This window comes from Zootoca vivipara, chromosome 5 (assembly GCF_965207765.1).
Source record: "Zootoca vivipara chromosome 5, rZooViv2.hap1.1, whole genome shotgun sequence".
Classification (NCBI taxonomy): domain Eukaryota; kingdom Metazoa; phylum Chordata; class Lepidosauria; order Squamata; family Lacertidae; genus Zootoca; species Zootoca vivipara.
Window position 1 is genome coordinate 17,022,308 of NC_142588.1, and position 17,747 is coordinate 17,040,054.

The window sequence follows — 17,747 nt, forward strand, 5'->3', positions numbered from 1 at the left end:
GTTTCCTCCCACACTGATGGTAGACTGCAAATTATCTGGTTTCAGTTTACAGAGATTGATCTGTGTAGCTTGCCCCCCACCAAGTCAAATTCAACCTGCTGGTTCTGAATGGCAGCCCAGTGAGGACTCAATGAAGACTCATGGTTTTCCTACCTCCCTAGAACTGCAAAAACGTGAAGGGGGGGTGTTAAGTACCTGGCAGTTCTTTATTGGTTGCTCGTGGGCTACATTTGACTTGTCACAATGGATTCTGGATTGATGCTACTGAATCTGTGATCCGTTGAATTACTCTGGAGGAGGAGGGAGGAGGCATGTTCACACTACTTTTTTCCCATTTGGTCTGTGCTACGTGCAATGTGCTACAAGAGATATGGGCAATCCTTTTCAGTATTAACCATGGTTGGTGCCAGTGCATTTGTAACAGTGCACCTTGGTTAAATAAAACCATGCAGTTCAGATGAAAGGGTCCCAGATGTTTTCTGCTTATAGAATCATAGAATGCTAGAGTTGGAAGGGACCCTGAGGATCATCTAATTCAACCCCCTGCGATGCAGGAATATGCAGCTGTCCCATATGGGGATCGAACCTGCAACATTCACATTATCAGCTCTATCCAACTGAGCTATCCAGGCTTGTCTTGTGCTTCCTGGGCGCGAGTCCAAGTAGTTTTGCCTTTGTCCCACAGTCCCCCCCCCCCCAAAAAAAATACCCCACTCTTCAGCAGTGAATTGGAGCAAACATCAATCCGGAGAAAACTCAATTGACGTTGGCTCTGATTCAGCGGTAAAGATATTCCTGGGGGCAAGCAGCAGAAAACTATACTTGTCATGGGCAGGGGCATTGCTGAATATTATAGTTGCAGAAAGTGCTGTGTGAAACAGCCATTTTGATTCCATTTCCAGTTAATTGCAAAAAAAAGCAATTCTAAAGGAATTTCAAACCTTGGGAAAGACCTTGTGGTGCACCACCATTTCCCTCTCAAATCTCTTTCATCTTCCATCTGTGTGTAAAATAGGAATAACATAAATGTTTTACCAGTTTCACTAGTTCATAACGCCTCTGAAATTATCCATGTGCAGCTTCCGGTTAGCACAGTTCTAACTGGAATGTGGTTCTACAGTATCGCCATAGTTCCTGCAGGTAACGCTGGGTGGGTAAGTTGGCATAGCAACGCGGCAGGGAGGCAGCTAAATCAACAAGCTTCTCTGCCTGCCGACTTGTGTTGCCTCCTAGCACAGTTCTTCGCTTGTGCCCCTTGTTCCCTCTTTACTTGCTGGCATTTGGTGGCTGGTAGGAATGAATGAGCCTATTATGGCTGTATTTTTTAAAAAGAGCTTTACAGTTCCAGAAGCAGAGGGATCTAAGTATAACATCAAAAACTTGCTCTCCTGGATTTGAAACAAAATAAAAAAAATTCCTTCCAGTAGCACCTTAGAGACCAACTACGTTTGTTACTAGTATGAGCTTTCGTGTGCACGCACACTTCTTCAGATGTCTCCTGGATTTGTTCGTAATGGGGCAGATGTTTGTGTGCCACATCTGGAGAAGGCTCCCCTCTTTTTACTGGTTGTTACTAAAAAGTAATACTAGGTTCCATTGATGTATTTTCAGTTAGCTATGTTTCACACCAAAGTAATGTGTTTGAGTTCTTGTTAGCTCTCATTTGAAACCTTTACTTTGAAAAGTAAAAGTTACAAATGTGGCTTAAAATAAAGGAAGAAATAAAAGAACTGCTTGTGCACAGGAGAGCTTGTCTAACACCCTGATTCTGGGGGAACAACCCTGGGAGTATTATTTAAGTAGGGGGATGGAGGGCAGGGAAGCTGAAGACAAACAAAGCAGGACCTGCTTTAGAAATTTAATCTGCAACATGAATATTTAAGGCATTTTATATGTGCAGGTAAGGAAAAAATGTGCTTACAGCATACACATGCAGCATACCACTTGCATTTGATTGGCTGCCGGTTCCCCACTATGTGAACATGATGCTTGAGTGAACATTGCATGTTCACTGTGTGCATGCATTGCAGGGGGTTAGACTAGATGACCCTTGGTGTCCCTTCCAACTCTACAGTTCTCTGATTCTGAGATTAATAAGTACACATCTGCAGCTGTGTCATTAAAAAGGTGCACCAGTTTCAAACCTGAGGATGAAAAATCACTAAAGGCTCCTTATTTTACCTGTGATTGCAATCATATGAAAAAGTCCCATAGCTACAGTGCTTTGCGGTTTCCTTAATCTAGATCTCATACAGTTCTGGATTGCTGGATCTCTTGAGATTGCCAGGATCATGAGGTTACAATTCATTTCGGTGATAGTGGCATCAAAACTATAAAAATGCACAACACAATGTAACAAGAAATAGTTGCGTAGTGGCTAGAATTTGACAAAAAGACCCTTCATTTGGCCACAAATCCTACTTTGAGCCACTTGCCCATCTCTCAGTGTAACCTACCACAAAGAATGACTTTGAGGATAATGGGTGAGGATGGGCAGAGCTTCATGGACGAAAGGCAAAAACAAAGCTAAATTTGATAGTCAAATCCCAAAAGTTCAAAACAATCCCAGCTGCTTTAGTTTTAAGCTGCTGTGTGTTGTGTATGTAAGAATGTACGGAGAGCCTGCAGGATCAGGCCAATGACTCATATAGGCCAGCATCCTGTTCTCAAAGTGGCCAACCAGGTGCCTCTTTGGAAACCGCAAGCAGGATCTGAGCACAACTGCCTTCTTTCCAGCGACTGGCATCCAGAATATAGAAACATAGAATTGTAGAGATGGAAGAGACCATGGGAGTCATCTAGTCCAACAATTCCTGCAATACAGGAATATTTTGCCCAATGTGGGGCTTGAACCTATGACCCTAAGATTAAGAGCCTCATGCTCTAACTGATATAAATAAAATACATACAGTCATACCTCGACATCCGAACGACTCAACTTCCGAAGGTTTCGACTTCAGAAGTCGACAACCCCGGAAGTCCTTTCGCCGTGCGCATGTTCTGCACCTGCGCAGAAGCAGCATGCACAGAAACGCGAAATCGCGCCTCACGCATGCACAAAACGGGCGCTTTGACAACCGAAGACTTCTACTTACGAAGACGGCCGCGAAACGGATCGTCTTCGTAAGTCGAGGTACTACTGTACTGTAATTAACACTTTGCAGTGTATTAAATCCTTTTTCTTCTTCTTTTCGCAGTCCTGCAGAATGAGTTATCCCGGGTATCCTCCTGCCGGTGGTTATCCACCTGCTGCTCCAGGTAAGCTTGCTGTATTTCATTTAAGAATCATAGCAACCTGGCAGGAATTGGATAATAGAAGGGTGCAAACCAGAGGAGTAGTGCGAATAACCTTGGAATCAGTCACCAGCATATTCAGTTGAAGGGATCTCTGGTTTGTAGAGCACAAGAGGCCTGGGAGAACTGTTGCATATAGCTTCTTATGAAGAAGCAGTTTACATTCCCTGCTATTATCACCTGTTCTCTCTTACATTGTTAGAAGGAAGGAGGAGACCCTTCCTCTTGCCATATACTTTGCTCTAGTGTTTGTTATTTATATGCTGCATGTTTTGCAAACAGATGAATATCTATTTGACGGCTGTTCATCAGCCTTTGAAATGCATGCATGGTTTTAGTGTGGCTTTCAGAGAACCTGCTGCTTTATGTTGCAACATCTGTTGGTCCAGGGATGGAGAACTGAGCAAAGTGGAACTGCATCAAAGCGTGCCTGCTTTTGCCAGTAGCCATTACAGTGAAAATTCTGCCATGGAAATCCATATGCTAACAAATAGATATACAACTGTTCTGTAGCTCTTGTGTCTTTTTTTAAAAAAATATTTCAGGTGGCAACCCCTGGGGGGCTCCCAGCTATCCTCCTGCAAACCCTCCTCCAATTGGGCTAGAAAATGTTGGAAGCTATGCCAGCCAGTTTAATCAGGACTATATGTCAGGCATGGTGAGTAATTTCAGTTGGAATTTGGTAGATGTTCCTGTTTCCGCTAAAGCCAGCTGCAAAATTCTGCTGCCTGAATTTTTGTCGTCTTTTAATATATTTAGATACTGATTTTGAAGGAAGGGCCTCGTGGTGTACAACAGTTATAAAGTTACATTCAACTTCTCTTCTTCCCCTTGTCTTCTTTCCATATCTGTCCTTCTTTATTTCCAGTTGTTCTTCCTTTCCCATTTTTGGGGAAAGGCCGTAGATCAGTGAAAAGCTGTAAAAACAGATTGTGTTCCCAACAGTATTCTCTGAAGCTCCTCCTGGTGGTTGCAGCAACAATACTGTTAGCAATACTGTTAGTGTATAACAGGGTGCTCCACATCCCCAATTCTGTTTAGCATGGCAAATGAGATATTTGCATAAGCCCATATCTCAAGCAGGCAAATGATACAGAATGGTAAAACCCTGTTTATGCCAATAAAAACCCCATATTATTGAGGAGGAAATTAATATTTTGCATGTGCAAAGTATTGGACATTAGCATATGCTTAGATAAATGAACTGCAGAACATAAAATATAAAGGTAGAAAATATAAAATAAAAATGCTATGCCATGGTTCAGTGTTGTACGAACGAGCCTACCTTCCCTATCATAAGCTTTTTCTGATTAATTGCAGTGCAGCTTCTTGTTCAAATTCTAAACTGTGGTTAGTTTTAACTGTCGGTAGAGAAAACAAGACAGATTCGTAAACTATGGTGTCAAGTTACCTTGTTTCCACTAAGCATAGTTAAGACTAATCACAGTTGGATTAACTGTGGTTAATAATCAAAACCAGAAGCGAAAGATTCCAAATTCATCTCTGCCACTGTGCTGGTGGAGGAGCAGGGAGTACACAAGCTCAGTCTAGACTCTGGGACCTAGGGAGCTCTCCTAGCCTGTTCAAAAAGATGACCCTGTTAATAGTTTTGATTGATGTGGAACATCACACAGACAATAATAGCACAGTGGACAAGTAGCTGGGCGGTCTTGCCAAGAAGTCCCAAGCTCAAATCCAGTGAACCCCAGAGGTCTTAAGCAATCTTCTATCTCATGGCTTCTTATCTGTAATAATACTGTCCTATTTAAATGGTTGTTGCAAAGATTACTGACGTACATAGAGTGCTCTCAACACTCGAAAAGTGTTACACAGAAATGTTACGTGCTATTTGAGACACACGTGCTAACTGTGTGCATTTGATTTTTCAGGCTTCCAACATGTCGGGAACATTTGGTGGTGCCAACGCGCCACAGAGCATGTACCCTCAAGCCCCCGGTGGCTACCCCCCAGTTCCCCCAGGGGGCTTTGGACAAGCTCCTGGAGGCTATGGACAACCTCCTCAAGGACAGCAGCCATCCTACGGAATGTACCCACCAGTGCCAGGAGGAAACCCGCCAACAGGAATGCCATCTTATCCAGGGTACCCAGGTGGCCCCATGCCACCAGCAGGACAGCAGCCCCAGCCGTATCCTGGGCAACAGCCATATCCTGGGCAGCAGCCAATGCCGCCATCAGGGCACCAGCAGCCTATGCCAAGTTACCCTCCTGGCCCAGCTGTTAATCCTTCTATGCCATCTTACCCAGGACCAACAGTGCCCACCATTACTCCCGGAGCAGTAAGAGAACATCTGGTTAAATTATTGAGCTTCCTTTTCTTCCAGTGTAAAATAGGAAAAGTGCAAAAACAAGGTGTTTGATGGCACATGTTGCATCTGCTGTCGAACTGCTAAAAAGTGACGGGAGGGAGTTCAGTTGGTGGTTGACAGGTGATTCATGGGGGAGGATGCTTGACCCTTACCCCACCACTTTCCACCAGCCATGGTTTCTGGGTATATGTTTGCCACGTTGAGTGGTGGGGGAAGGACGGGTATTGATGTGTCGTAAGGAAAAGTGGCAGGCAGGCGAAGGAATTTGTAAACATTTGGTTGATAGCTTTTTCCCCATTCTTCTTTAGACAATGCAGTCGGGAAACCGAGGCACAATCCGTGATGCTCCGTCCTTTGACCCTCTGAGGGACGCAGAGGTGTTGAGGAAAGCCATGAAAGGGTTTGGTAAGTAGCGTTTGCACCCAAAAGTTGGGTGCTCTTTCTTCGTGTAATGATGTGCGATGTCCTCTTTGTCCCACCCTTTTTCTTCTTGCACGTTCAGGGATAGTTTGGGTACTGCTTTGCAAAACGTTGCAGGTTACGTCTGTGTTCTGGGTAACGTGAAAGCGATTCTGAGTGTTGCATCTTCTTCCCTTGGAACACAGCCTGTGACACTGGCCGTGGGACTGTGTTCTCTGTACCAGGGATTCGGAAATTCTGTGAGCCCAACAGTTGCATTCCCAAGTACACATAGAATCATAGAATTGTCAAAATGAAAGAGGGTCGTCTAGTCCAACACCCTGCAGTGCAATGTGTGTGTGTTGTGGAATAAACAATTGGGCCATCCATGCAGATCTTGCTTCCCATCTTTGCTTTGCAAAGTCAGTCACTCAAATATGCCTTTAGAAGCCGGCAGGAACAAGTTTAATGCCCACCTCCATGTGGCTTGCTGGGGAAAGATGTGTGGACAAGATCCTCTTCCAGCTAGAAAACATAAGAGTGATTTTGTGGAGCTTGCTTGCTAGCCTTGAGGGCAGGGCTGGGGACCGCCCCCCCCAGCACTCTCCCCAAGCCGCCACCCCCTACTTTCCTGTCCTGCTATGTGGCTGGAGGGAATGTGATCCTGCCGGGATAGAGAGGGCTGTGTGTAGACATCAAACTTTTGCATGGCTGGAACGGAGCCTACTGTGCAAAGGTAGAAGGGACATCTGTTGCTGCACTCAAGTTTTCCGTAGTTGCTTATTCTGATCGCAGATTTCCATAGCATTTTAACTTTTCCTCAAGGTTACAAGACCTCAAAAGTTTCTTGTAGCTTCTTAGCTTTTTGTGAAGCATTTTTCAGCGTTCTACAATATTTCTCTTTCCTTTCCCACTGAATTCTGTCCTGCTTTTTTCCTCCCAACTTAAATCTCTTCATTCCTAGTCTATGCTAAACGTGTGTGACTCTTCAATCCAAACCAAATGCACAACTGCCCCTTCCCTCAGAAATCTAAATATTTGGATTTTTTAAAAAATATATTTTTAGTAATTGGAATGTGTGCGAATATCCCGTAAATTCATACAAATTTAGCTCATCTGTCAGGCTTTGCTGCCACAAGTACAACAGAATATAGAATCATAGAGGTGGAAGGGACTATGAGAATCATCTTTTTCCCAGTGTGGCACTCAAACCCACAACCCTGAGATTAAGAGTCTTGTGCTCTACAAACTGCGCCATCCCATAGAGTTACTCATGACTGCTGCAGATTTAAATATACATTGCATGGCATCGCTTGTTCAAATGCTTATATAAGGTGGCAGGAGAGAATACACTTGGTTTTAAAAGTTGACCTTTTCCTATTATCAAATGCTGGGTTAGATTCTGCCGAAGTGGATTGATCAGAAAGTACTATGACGGTGGAAGAGGCTGCACTAAACACTTGATTCTGTATATTTTCAGGAACCGACGAGCAGGCAATCATTGATTGTCTGGGAAGTCGCTCGAACAAGCAACGCCAGCAGATTCTGCTCTCTTTCAAAACTGCTTATGGAAAGGTAAGTTCCCCCTCCCCACTATGAAATTGTTCTTTGATTATTGCAACAGAGGAAGGAATTGGAGGCAGAGCTAAACATGGAAGTAATGTACAGTCGTTCTAGTTTGTATGTTCTTTGGCTTAGCTTCATGCTGAAGTCACCAGAGGGCTAGGATTTTGTGACTAGGGTTAAACAGAAAAGGCAGGGTTTGAGGATGGATTTAAAGGGAGGGTGGCATTTGTGCATGTGTTATGGGAGGCCGTTTTAGGCCTGTGGCACAGTTAAGGGAGAAGGAGTCTTTTGAGGGAGGTCTTCACATAGATATGGATGGTAGAGCTGGACAAACAAACGTCACAGGCAGGGATGCAGAGGGATAAGGGGACAAGGCCATGGAGGGGGTTTGTAGGAACAAGGCTGCTGGATCTGGGAATGGACAAGAAGCCATTGGAGGGATTTAAGGGCAAGGGGTTGTCACATTATCGGAATGATGATGGTGAATGCTTTTGGCAACAAAATAATGAAAGAGACTTTAATTATCTTGACACCCCAACAAATGAGAGGTACAAAATAAGTTTGGTAATATCTTGCAGTTTTCAGCAGGGTGACACTTGTATTCAGCAGGGTGACATACGCTTTTCATATCATCAGCTTTTACTGGTCAGCCACTCTTAAAAACCTTTGCATCAGAGTTCTGCATTTTTTGCTAATGATCATACAATTATTATTTATTAATATCATCATCATCTTACGAAGTGTAAAAGCACAAAATATGTAACATAGTAACAATACACATTCTTCTATACAATTACTTTTGCCAGCTTTGTGCTTGCTTAATTTTTAAACGGCACTATGACCATTTTGAGCAAATTATTTATTTTATAAATAAAATAAGTATTAAGTTCCTGGGTTGCTGTTTTTTAGTTCATGACAGTGTTTTTAATATGTTCCTTTGCTTTTTTCCCCATATTTCTTACTCTGTGAAGTTGCTCTGAGCATATTTTGGACAGAAGAGCGGGGTTTAAATTATGTTAATGATCTTTCTACTATGGTTCATTGCCATGTTCGGCTGAAATAAAACCTAAAATTTGTGTGGCTGCAAATATTCACACTGTTTCATTTGTCCTCTGCTCTGGTAGAAATTTAGTTTGTAAACTCCTTTGGGCAGAAATCTTGCCTTTACACACTTCCTTATGTTACTCAATAAAGCGCCGTCCACTGATGGTGCTATATTAATAATAAGGTCTGTGACATTGCAAGAAAAGATATTCAGATCATTAGTATGCCTTGAATAGGAAGCTTTGCCATAAACCTCCTTTTGTTTCTCATCCTTTTAAAAACTCACTAAATATTACTTTACAAGGGAAACGTGGTGTTGTTTTTTATTATATTTATTTTTTATTAAGGATTTTCTTGGGTTACAAAGGTAGTGCAATGTCTCATATACAGTATGTATGTATGTATGTATATATATATATATATATATATATATATATATATATATATATACACACACACACACACACACACACACATACATATATATATATATTCTCCCATGTATCATTTTTACACATCAGTTTTACTTGTTGAGACATTATGAGGAAGGGGGGAAAGAGGTGGGTGGGAAGGGGAGTTGGGTGTGGTGGATTGCCGATGTTTCTGTTTTTCTTGATATGTGTAGGGGTTCGGCGTCAGCATCGTTTGTGCAGGTTCTCTGTTGTTTGTTCGTGCTTCTTTGTTGGCGAGAGAGGTCGGGATTTTTTTTAGGATGTGATTGTTCATTTGTGGTTGGCTGTGATGATCCTTAGTTTCTTGTGTGAGTGGGGAGGGAGGGTGTTTTGATTAGGTTAGCCATATTGATTTGTATGCTGACAGTAAGTTTTTGTCATTGTCTTGTTGGGCTGTATAAGTGATGAACGTGGTGTTGTTTTTTCACTTAAAAAAACCCAGGATTTGATCAAGGACCTAAAGTCTGAGCTTTCCGGCAACTTCGAGAGGGCAATCTTGGCAATGATGAAGACTCCTATCCAGTTTGATGTTTATGAAATAAAAGAAGCCATCAAGGTGCGTATGATTTAAATGAAAGCTATAGTTGTTGTTACAGAATAAGTCTTGCATCCCAAATTCTTTACTTGATGCATCATCTTTCTCTCTCCCACTTCAAGTCTGTCTTCAAAACCCACCATTTCTGGATTTGCTTGCTTGAATACCTCTCCTGTGTCCCCCTCCACCCCACCCTTGCAGTATCAGTTATGCTACTGAACGTTCAGTGTGATGGAACTACGGTATACCGGTATCAAAGCAACTCTCCTCTCCCTTTGTATTGGAAGAAGGTGACTGCACAGCACTTCCAGTTTAGTCTAACTGAAGAAACTGAGAGCTCTGTTGCAATGTTTGCAGTTCCTGCCCTGTACACCTGTGCATTGCTCAGCCTGTGCTGGCATACAACAGTCCACTGAAGTGTGCATATGAAAAAAATGCAATAATAGTAATAATCCTTTTTGTGATGCACTCCTGTCACATGTGAGAGGACACCTCTTTTTAGGTGGTCTTTGTCATCTGTCATTCTTAAAAGCACATTCAATAATAACACTTTATCTGTAGACCAGTTAAGTCTATCAGAAAATAGAGAAATCAAACTGAGCAATGGATTAAACATAGGAGTCACGCCAATAAGCCTGGCACTCTCTTAGCCTTAAAAGAGGGCAAAGCCCAAGAGACAAATGCTTCTGCGTAGTAGTGAGCTTGAGTGTCTTTACCTTTTCTTAGGGCGCTGGCACGGATGAAGCCTGCCTGATAGAAATCCTGGCATCTCGCAGCAATGAGCACATTCGGGAAATCAGTCGGGCATACAAAGCGGGTGAGTTTTCCTCTCAACTCCTCAACTTCTGCTGTTCTGATATAAGAAAGGCCATCCCCAATACCTTTAAAGATGACGGGGTTAAGTTGAGCATAAACATTTGGAGGAGGAATTGCATTTTGGACCTTGAGGTTGAATGCATAAGCTGCTGCTTTGTTTACAAATTTGAGCTTTGTTGGTTTGTTGGGTGGGACTGTCAAATTTAGAACGAAGAAGAAAATTTACTCTCATGCAAGGGCAAACGGGAGTTCATGAAGGTTCACCCTTTTGCAGGCAGTTGCTTGATCTAGTGGTTTGTGCAGAAAGAGACACTTACTGCAATAGTGCATTGCTCACTGTTCCTAGAGCTGAACAAGGGGTGTCTCTTTTTGTTCTCCTTCCCTGCCTCTATTTTGTGTGATTGCAAAGTGCTCTGTAGACTTGATGCACCACAAAGACTGCAGTCTGTACCTGCTTTTTCTGGGATTAGTTCAACGGTACATGCTTCTAAGTGGACACATAAGGCAGCAATCCTGCACACTGTTGCTTAGGAATAAACCTCAGTAAAGTTGTTGAGACTTCATCTCTAAGAGAGCATCTGCTGGATCAGCTTGCAAATTTATAAAGGACTAGCATCAGCTGGCATGGTCAATTGTTTGGGATGTTGGAAATTATAAGCCAGCAACTTCTGAAGCACACTACATTATCTAGGGTTTCATTTGTTTAAAACACATGATTTAAAGGGTTTTCTTGAGAGTTCTTGGTTCCTTTTTTTGTGCTGTATAGAATCCTATCATGTGTTTGATCTGCCAGCTGAGTTTACAGTATCCAAAGTTTGCCCTGATTTAGATGTCCTAGTTTTACTTTCCAGGAATAAAACCGAGAGCTCCCTCTCCCTGCCCCACTAACAGTGCTCTATAAATCTGCTTGCCCCTGGTGTGCTTATTCCCGTTCCCCCATGCCCCCCCCCAATTTTGAAGGGGGCAGAGACATCATCAAAGCACTGCTGAATTATCTTGCAAAGTCCCAGTGTGAGAGACAGAAAAAGCACCAATCACCCCTTTTCCGCCCATGGCAAATTCAAAGGAAGAAGTGGATTGTGACAGGCATCCCCAAACTCGGCCCTCCAGTGGTCAGGGATGATGGGAATTGTAGTCCCAAAAGAGCTGGAGGGGCGAGTCTGGGGATGCCTGGATTATGGTTTCTCAAAGTAGGATTTGTGGGAGACAACAGCACAAGGTTGTTAGTATCTTTGGAAGCCCAGCTTGAGGGATGAAAGGTATCTTGTGAGGAGGAACTAGTGGGCTGCCATAAATATTCCCTTTGGCTAGTAGGTCAAACCGAAATATTTACACGAACTACTTTTAGTGTAAAATTTCCCTTTTCATCTCCGCCCCCCCTCCTTTGATATTTTGGCAGGAGTATAAAAGAGTGGAATGTGAATCCTCTCCCCAAAGCAGATGTACTTGCAGTGTGTTATTAAAAAATAGATAAGAATTATCTCTTCCTCTCCTCCCTTCTCTCTTTCCTCCCTTCTCTCTTTCTTCCCATCCCTGGTGATCCTTACAAGGAAATAAACATGGACCATTTATAAAAACAAGTTTCCTTTTGTATTTCTCACAGAGTATAAGAAAACTTTGGAAGAAGCCATCAGAAGCGACACATCTGGACACTTCCAGAGGCTTTTAATCTCACTGTCTCAGGTATGCGCAAGATCCTTGCACCCGATTGTCCTGTGTTGGTGTTGCTGTAGTTTATACGTAACCCAGGTTCTCCTAAGATTTACATTCATCCATTGAAGTAAAATTCACAGAAGTATTGGAGTGATAATCTGTTGTCAGGCATATTTTGAGTCCATTCCTTTCAGTGGTTCTACTCGTGAGTATGACTAAGACTGGAGATCACCTTTATGTTTTTAAGCCAGTTTTGATGGAACAAAACATAGTTTAAACCAGTGCTCCCCAACCTTTTTATTGCCACGGACCAGTCAACGTTTGATAATTTTACTGCGGCTGGCTGAGGGGGGGGGACGTTGATTGTTTATATTTTATTTAGATTGTTTTGATTTAATAATTTTAATTGTATTTAATGTTCCTTGGGCGGCCCAGTACCAATTGATCCATAGACCGGTACCGGTCCGTGGCCAGGGGGTTGAGGACCACTGGTTTAAACTGTTCAGCTTGTTTTTTTGCTGGACTAACAACCTCATTAGACTAACATCAGTTACAGTGTTTTGAAAGCTGTGTTTCATCTTTTGACTGACTTGGTAATTATTTCAGGGAAACAGAGATGAAAGTACCAGTGTCAACATGGCGGCTGTCCAAAGCGATGCTCAGGTTAGTATGAGGAGTCTTGTCTAGTGTATGTTCCACAGTGATTTCTTTTTAAAGGCCCAGCCAGGTGGTTGCTGGATTGAGCAGACTCTTGTTCAAAGTTGTTTCCTTTAAACATCTATTTTAACAAAATCTAAAACTTGAGACTGTGTGTACTCCCCCACAACCTGGCATGTTTCTCCTCTGGCCTAATTTCTAGCGAGGAAGTTACCCTGGAAACAGTTTGCTTTAAAGAATATTCCTCCTGCCCCCACAGCCTGTTTTTGAAAAAAGGGAGGGGGGAGCTGGGGCTTCCCCCAGCTCTACATTGAGCAGTTTGCAGTTTCCCTTTTTCAAGTTACTACAGATAAATGATCCCAAGACAACAGCAACAAGAAGATTGCAATCAAATATATTTATTTAAAACCCTTCTCAAATTTACCTGCACCTATTCCATTTTTGGAACTATCTATAAAATGAATTGGTACTGCAGTAATTTCCCTGAAATGTGCAACTTTCTCTTTTTGGTTCATCACGTGGTGATTATTATTTTTTGTTTATTTCAAATTTGTATGGAAGGAGGAACCATGCATCTTTCTCAAGGTTGCATAGACTTGTGACTTACAAACATGTTTTTCTGAGAGAAAGCATGGAGGGGGAGAGAGTTGGAATACACTTGTGGAATTTTTCATTCACCCCCATTTCACACCGAAAATGTTCGCTCTGTCGCATTTTGGCTCAGCCCTAGTTACAAGGAATACGCCACTGCCATTTTCAGTGGCATCCCTTTGTCCCAATATCATTTTGCAAGCATTTTCGTGCCAGTAACTTTGAGTCAGTAGTATGCAAGGTGGGATGCAAGGGGAAGTTGTGCTGTGTGCAAGGGGAAGAAAGAAAAATTCAACATGAGCCTGTAGTATTTTGGCTGCAGCCCCAGGTTGCTTGCATTGTAGTTGAATGGTTAGATGGTTAGGGAGGTTAGCAAAGGTTAGCTATGTGAACAAAGGTGTTGGAGAGAAACAGGACCAGTCCAGAAATATCAAGATAATTAAAAAATGAGCAGTAAGGGATAAGAAGCCTTCGAAAGCAGAGTGAAATTCGGAAAGCAGCTGAGCTTGAGTAATGACCTGTGATTCTTTTCCTTTAAGGCGCTGTATGCAGCAGGAGAAAATCGACTTGGAACTGATGAGTCCAAATTCAATGCAATTCTCTGTGCCAGAAGTAGAGCTCACCTAATAGCAGGTAATTTCTGTCTATACTTTGCATCGAAAGTATGTTTGGTGATTATAAAATTAGGCTGCAACAGTGCAAGAGACTACACATGCTATCTCTTTTTAAATATGGTGGGTTTTTTTTCCCTTTTAAGGCGACTTTCTTTTTATTGACAAGTGGTAACTAATATTTTGCATTTTTGATGGTGCCTAAGATCAGCCAACTCTGATCAGCTACAAAGAAGGGCTGAGTTCTTCGACCCTTTTAAATAGTTATGTAGAAAAGGCCAGGTGAGACAAACTGCACCACCTGAAATTCCTTCTTCTACATAACAAAAGGCATTCGTCCTCCTGTTGGGTCCACAGTTAATAATGGGGGGGGGGCGTGTCTGTCTGTGTCATCCAGCCATCAGATGTCAACTTAGATCAGTGGTGGCCAAACCTGGCCCTCCAGCTGTTTTGGGACTACAATTCCCATCATTCCTGACCACTGGTCCTGTTAGCTAGGGATGATGGGAGTTGTAGTCCAAAAACAACTAGAGGGACAAGTCTGGCCACCACTAACTTAGATAAATGATTGAGTTAGGGCCATACCAGACAAAACAACTGAAGGCCTGTGATGGGTCAGTGCAACTGACTAAAGACTTAGCAACATCCTTCAAGAGCTGGTTGTCAGACTTCACTCTTCACACTAACTTGGCTTAAATGACTGGTGATCCCTTTTCTCTCTCTCGACAGTTTTCAGTGAATATCAGCGAATGTGTAACCGTGACATTGAGAAGAGCATAATCAGAGAGATGTCTGGAGACCTTGAATCTGGGATGCTGGCAGTAGGTGGGTGAGGTCTCTTTAAGAGTAAAGATAATAGAATCATAGAATTGCAGAGTCTGGCTCCATGCAGTGCAGGAATCCAGCACACAGGCATCCCTCGGTGGGCTCAAACCACCAGCTTTCTGGTTAACAGCCAGATGCACTTGAGCCATTGCACCACTATGAATCTAACTTTTCAAATTGTGGTTTGAATGTTCCTTTGCTGCCCTAAACACACACACACTTTTCTGTCCTGGAGTGCACTCTTTAAAATATATAATTTTTGTAAAAGATCCAGAAGTTGGGGGAATAGCAGGCTGTGCATTGCACCTATTGGCTAGCACCTGCAATATCACCAACCTCTTCTCCCGCAAATTCTCAGAGTAGCTTTTAAAATATTCGTGTCTTGGCAAGGTAAAATGTGACATGTATGTTACTTAAGATGTATTTCAAAGCACATGAGGGGCAAAGCTAAGAGATGATACCATATCTGAGTCATGTATATGTGTGGAAAGCAAGTCATAAAGCTCGGTTCAACGTGTAGGTGAAGAACTTTGCCGTTCAGAATATTTTATCATATATATCATATATGCCGCTTTCTATACAATAGTTCTCTTGAGAATATTTGGCTTTGGCTGTGATTTTCAGTTTGGAGCTACTTTTACTTCCCCCAGAGAACTTGGTTATAAATTGCATTTACCATTCATTTGGTTTGTCTCGTTAAACCTGGTTCCCATTTAACAAATCACAGTTCATGTGATTGGGGAAATGGCTAGGATTCCACTGAGGATGCCCTTTGAACTTGATACTTCACCTTCCATGCTAGGCACAGCAACCTTTGTCTGTATCCTCTCATCTTTCATTCCTCTTGTTTTGAGGATAAGTCACATCCAACAACACCGTGTTTACATTCTAAGTGTGTTTCTTGGATAGGGGCGAGTAGCTTTTGTCATCGCAAAGTTCTTCAATAATGTTAAATAACTTCTAGGATCACTTACCCTGTCAAAAGTGGCCAACTATCAACTAGTGTCATATTGGCCACAAATTCATTGGGTGACCTTAGGCAAGCTCCTATACTGACCAACCCTGCAACACTGTCGTAAGGATTTACAAGGCAATATATATGAAGCTGCTGGAATATTTTAAAAAGTGTTCTATAAACACTCAGTGTTTTATTTGTTGTATAAAATGGCTTTTACTCTTTGCACCGGATCTAACTGGAAATATGTACTTTTTTTTTTTGCTCTGTTATAGCTTTCAGGATTATATGCTTGGTAACTGTATGCAATACTCCCATAGTGTGTGACTAACTTCACTGCCTTCCATTTTCCGGTCTTGAAGTGTAATGTGTGCCTTGTTCATCTACATGAGAAATCTTAACATTGATATCAAAAAGGAACATACCTTGTATTAGGTTACAAATGAACATCACCATTGGTTCTTTCCACCCCCACAAAATGCTCAAGTAAAAAGGTAGATCCTGTTTGGATTGCATGACTGTGTGCTTTTTTTTTTAATCGGATTTTGTGTGATTGTCCGCTTTGTTCCTCCCAATGACATTTACTGAGTCATCTCAACTTCCAGGTTAACCTAAGAAAGCAGATTTCATCAAAAACAGTATGGCATTGATTATTATTTTTTTAAAAAATGGTTAGCAAATGGTTAACAGTCAGTAACTGGTGATCTCAATTTCTTTTGCAGTTAAGTGTGTAAGAAATACACCTGCTTTCTTTGCTGAGAGGCTACACAAGGCCATGAAGGTGAGTTGAAATCATCTGGGCCTCTGCACGTCCGTGTGGTCAGATATTCAAATGAGCTCACCCTTTTCAGAAGCTGTTAGGAGCTGACTCTGTTGGGATGTAGATCTGAGCCCAGGATATCAGATTTTAGGGCTGGTAGACATGTTTCACACAAGCCTGTGTAACTGTAGCTTGAGAAACCTCTGGAGGCAATGATCGAGCAAGAAACGGCTGTAGATGTGTGCACGTAACCCATTGCCATTTTCTTCATTCCAATCCACCCCCCAATCTCCTCTCCAGGGTTCCACAGCCCTGATCTTAAATGACGGGGTATTGGTGTTGGGGTGTTGGTGAACTGAAGTGGGGTGACAGCAGAGAGGGAAAGGGTTTTGTGCCCCCTTTTCTCCCCTCTCCTATTCTCCCTTCTCAGTTGTCCCTCCCCTCTCCTCCCTCAACTTTTCAGGCTAAAAAGGATATGTCACCCTGTTAACAAATGGGCATGTGTAAGGTTTGGACTTTGAATTACCAATTAAGCAGCTGTCCCCAGTTGTGTTTTCCATGTTTTGGACTACCACTCAAATCAGCCTCAACCGTTGCGACCAATGGAAAGGGGTGACAGGAGTTGTACAGTCCAAAACATATTGAGGGCACCACGTTAGGGGAGGCCTGCCATAAAGCCTCGAGCTGCCATTTTGAGTAACAGCCAATGCTCGCATGTTCAGAGGGAGCATTGCAGTCTGGTAACAATTCACATTCTGGCCCTTTCCGCCATGTTCTTTGCAGGGAGCTGGAACCAAAGACCGGACTCTCATTCGCATCATGGTGTCACGCAGTGAGGTTGACCTGCTAGACATAAGGCAGGAATACAAGAGGATGTATGGCAAATCTCTCTACACAGACATTACGGTAAGGGGCTTGTCTCGCTTTCCATGCATGCCAACTCACCGAAACCTTGAACTTGGCCCAGTACCATTTTGGGGAGCTGGTGCCATGTTCATTCATCTCCACAGTCGTGCTTTCTCCACCTGTACTCTAGCCATCATCTGGCCCAGTGTTTCCCAAACCTGGGTCCCCAGCTCATTTTGGACTACAACTCCCATCATCTTTAGCTATCCACACCAGTGGTCAGGGTTGATGGGAACTGTAGTCCAAAAACAGCTGGAGACCCAAGTTTGGGAAACGCTGATCTAGCCTGTTTCATAGGCTGTAGCTCCACAGTATATCAGGGGGCTGAATTTGCTCCACACCGCTGTTGTTTTAAC

At 42.7% G+C, this 17,747-nt stretch overlaps 1 protein-coding gene across 2 annotated transcripts in view; it reads left to right on the forward strand.

Annotated features, from left to right (window-relative positions):
- ANXA11 (annexin A11) overlaps nucleotides 1-17,747 on the forward strand; it is a 33,750-nt gene that overhangs the window by 14,009 nt on the left and 1,994 nt on the right. For both annotated transcript variants that reach the window (XM_088669503.1, XM_035138660.3), the window contains 13 exons: nucleotides 3,198-3,258; nucleotides 3,840-3,952; nucleotides 5,184-5,591; nucleotides 5,930-6,026; nucleotides 7,501-7,595; nucleotides 9,525-9,638; nucleotides 10,344-10,434; nucleotides 12,037-12,116; nucleotides 12,693-12,749; nucleotides 13,874-13,967; nucleotides 14,675-14,770; nucleotides 16,448-16,506; nucleotides 17,269-17,391. In XM_088669503.1, the coding sequence (XP_088525629.1) occupies nucleotides 3,207-3,258; nucleotides 3,840-3,952; nucleotides 5,184-5,591; nucleotides 5,930-6,026; nucleotides 7,501-7,595; nucleotides 9,525-9,638; nucleotides 10,344-10,434; nucleotides 12,037-12,116; nucleotides 12,693-12,749; nucleotides 13,874-13,967; nucleotides 14,675-14,770; nucleotides 16,448-16,506; nucleotides 17,269-17,391 (1,479 nt within the window). In that variant the 5' untranslated portion in view covers nucleotides 3,198-3,206. The remainder of the gene's footprint in view (nucleotides 1-3,197; nucleotides 3,259-3,839; nucleotides 3,953-5,183; nucleotides 5,592-5,929; nucleotides 6,027-7,500; nucleotides 7,596-9,524; nucleotides 9,639-10,343; nucleotides 10,435-12,036; nucleotides 12,117-12,692; nucleotides 12,750-13,873; nucleotides 13,968-14,674; nucleotides 14,771-16,447; nucleotides 16,507-17,268; nucleotides 17,392-17,747) is intronic.